At 36.1% G+C, this 2,776-nt stretch overlaps 1 protein-coding gene across 1 annotated transcript; it reads left to right on the top strand.

Moving 5' to 3' along the window:
• Nucleotides 1–888: 888 nt before the first annotated feature.
• LOC104278917 (WD repeat-containing protein 25-like) lies at nucleotides 889–1,605 on the top strand (the record flags this gene model as incomplete). Its single annotated transcript, XM_009876036.1, has 1 exon — nucleotides 889–1,605. A coding segment is annotated over exon 1 (717 nt), but the record flags the coding sequence as incomplete, so codon positions are not given.
• Nucleotides 1,606–2,776: the final 1,171 nt, after the last annotated feature.

Below are 2,776 nucleotides of genomic sequence, written 5' to 3'. Positions count from 1 at the left end.
TATAAACAGTAGAGGTTGAAAGATTATTTTTGCAAACACGTTAATTTCTTGAATGTAGTTAGCCCTATGCTCCAGATGCTCTACCCAAATTATTGGAAAAGCTTGGTGGGGTTATTACAGTGGTGAGTTATTCAGCATGTTACATACATAGCCCCAGCATGAGATTTCTTTTTCCACAGACAGTTTGTCTGTGTTCTTATTTTTCTGTAAGTAAGTGCAAATAGTGGATTCAGTGTAGATTCTGGCAGAAGTCTGTTCTGTAAAACTAAAGACAGTGTGGAATTTGCTTTGTGGATATAGTTGGAAAATTTCCTTATACTTCAAGACTGCTAAATGGGTCAAGAATGTATTTTTTTAGTTTCTAGTTGAACCCCTTTATACTTCTTTCATGTCAGAAATAAATACTCTTAGACTGACTCCAGAATAAATGCAGTATTTATATTCTTGTAAATGTATACACCAAAACTTTGCATTGTTAGTTACCCTCTTCTATGTGTGTGGGGAAGTGCTACTGCAAGTAAGGTTGGAGGGATTTGCAGTACATATGTGGCAAGTTTGTTTTTCTTTTCATATTAATTTTCATTGTTTTGTGGTATGCAAATGCATCTTGGCAATGCATTAAAAATGTGTGTAAAGTCCTTGGAGGTAAATGGTGCTGTGTAGTTGAATGTACAGATGTGTTAATATTGAGGAATAAATTCCATTAATAAACAGAAATAATAGTTTTAGGATTCTCTTTTGTTAAGAAAAGCATATTATTAACCTTACGTTACTTAAATTATAGACTCTGTAATAAATTGTGCTCTGAATAATCATTTCTTTATTGTAGATTATAATTTTGGAGGATTCCAGCACTGAGATTTCTGGAGCCTGCTGTGTCTAGCCATAATGAGTTCGTCGCTGGTTGCTTATGATGATTCAGACTCTGAGGCAGAAACTGAAAAGACTGAAGTCCCCAATACTTCTAGCAGAAAAACAAGCCATCCAAGTTCTTCTGTGAACTGTGTTCGGTACTTTGCACCTGGTAGTTTGGGTACAAAATCTGCATATGAAATGCAGTGTACTGAGAACGCTGACAGTTCTGGCACAAGTGCTGTTTCTGGAGATCCTCCTGAACATTACACACAGAATAACAACGCTGTTTTGACATTTCCTTATTGTAGGAGAGCATATTCTGGCCATACTGCATTATGCATGCCATACAAAAACTATGAACAAACATCCAGCTCTTCAACAAACTCTGGAAATGGTGTTTCCCAGAAGAGAATACATAAAGACAGTACTACTGCCATAAAAGGAATTAGACCATATATCCCTAAAAGATTACGCCAAGAAAATTCTAGTGTGCCTGAAAAAAAAGAATCTGATCAGAGAGATAGCTCAGATGGTGATGTTAATATAGGCATATCAGGAGAGCAGACTTCAAGAAAGATCTCTGAATTAATTAAGCCGTATTTGGGATCCAAATATAGAACAACTGAAGTTCCCAGAAACTTGATATTTTACATGTCCAAACACAGTGGCCCTGTTAATGAAATTCAATGGTGTCCTGTACGAGAACAAAGTCACATGCTTCTCTCGGCTTCCATGGACAAAACAGTCAAGGTAATGTAAAACAAGATGCTTTGCAGACCAATCATCAAACTTAAAAGTACTGTATTAAGTAATGATCTTCTTTGAATAGCATCCTGGCTTGTGTGTGTTTAACAGTTCCAAAGTCTTTGGAATTCGTGATGTGTTTGTGATGTGTTCAAGTACAAGACCCTGTTATGAACTTACAGTCTTTATCCTTCACTATACCTGTAGTCAGGTCTGTTATTTTGAAATGGTGGGGGTTTTTTTTTTGTGTGCGTTTTTTTTTCCCTCATGTATTAGACACGTCAGTGTTTTGGAACCTAAGAAGTTGAATTTCTTGTAATCTATGTTAATGTTAGACTTTTGTTATTTCCTACTTTAAGGTCACAATGGCCATAAGCACTATTGCCTGAGTACAGATTCTCCCTCGAGTCATTAAACAGCTGACTGCCTACACTGGAATAATATTCTGGGGAATTTCACCTTTCGGACAGACCTAAGTGACTACTGCCGGAGGAGGGATGTCAGGTGGATTTTTTCAACTGAACTGATGTGGCAGACCAGAAAGGTGTCATATCATGATCTAAGGGCTCTTCCCACTTTAAGTTTGTTTCAAGGTTTGATTGCTCAATACTTAGAGTGTATGTCCCTTCTAGCTTTAGTGAATTTAGTTTCAGTGCTTTGTTTGTTAATTTACTCAATCCAATGAGTCTTATTTTAACAACGGGTAAAAAAAAAATTTTATGAATATTCTTTCCCAGATATAGGGCTTGGTGACACCTCTGGGTTCAAGTAGTAGTCTTCCAAACTGAGTTTATACAAGAACACAATTTGGATAAGAGTGCACAGAAAGTGTCCTTTTTGGTGGAAGATATGCTTTATTGTGGCTAACAAATGCTTAACATAGCGGGTAAAATTATTTCAAAACTTGGTTCTAAAGTTTAGAGCCTGAAGTGAATCTTACTAAGTAAAGAGGTTTTGTGTTGGCATACTTCTAGCCAAAGAAGAGGAGGGGAATTTTAAAACTGAACTCTGATTCTTGGCTTATTCTACTAGAATTGAGATTATTATTTTTATTTTGTTTTTTTTTTACTATATTGCTTTTTAATTTATAGTAGAGTCATGGAAGAGTTTTGGTTGGAAGAGATCTTCAAGGTCAATGAGTCCAATCTTTGTCCTAGCTCTATCAACACCACTAAAC

This window comes from Apaloderma vittatum, unplaced genomic scaffold (assembly GCF_000703405.1).
Source record: "Apaloderma vittatum isolate BGI_N311 unplaced genomic scaffold, ASM70340v1 Scaffold21909, whole genome shotgun sequence".
In the NCBI taxonomy this organism is placed as follows: domain Eukaryota; kingdom Metazoa; phylum Chordata; class Aves; order Trogoniformes; family Trogonidae; genus Apaloderma; species Apaloderma vittatum.
This window is presented reverse-complemented; position numbering and strand designations above follow the sequence as displayed.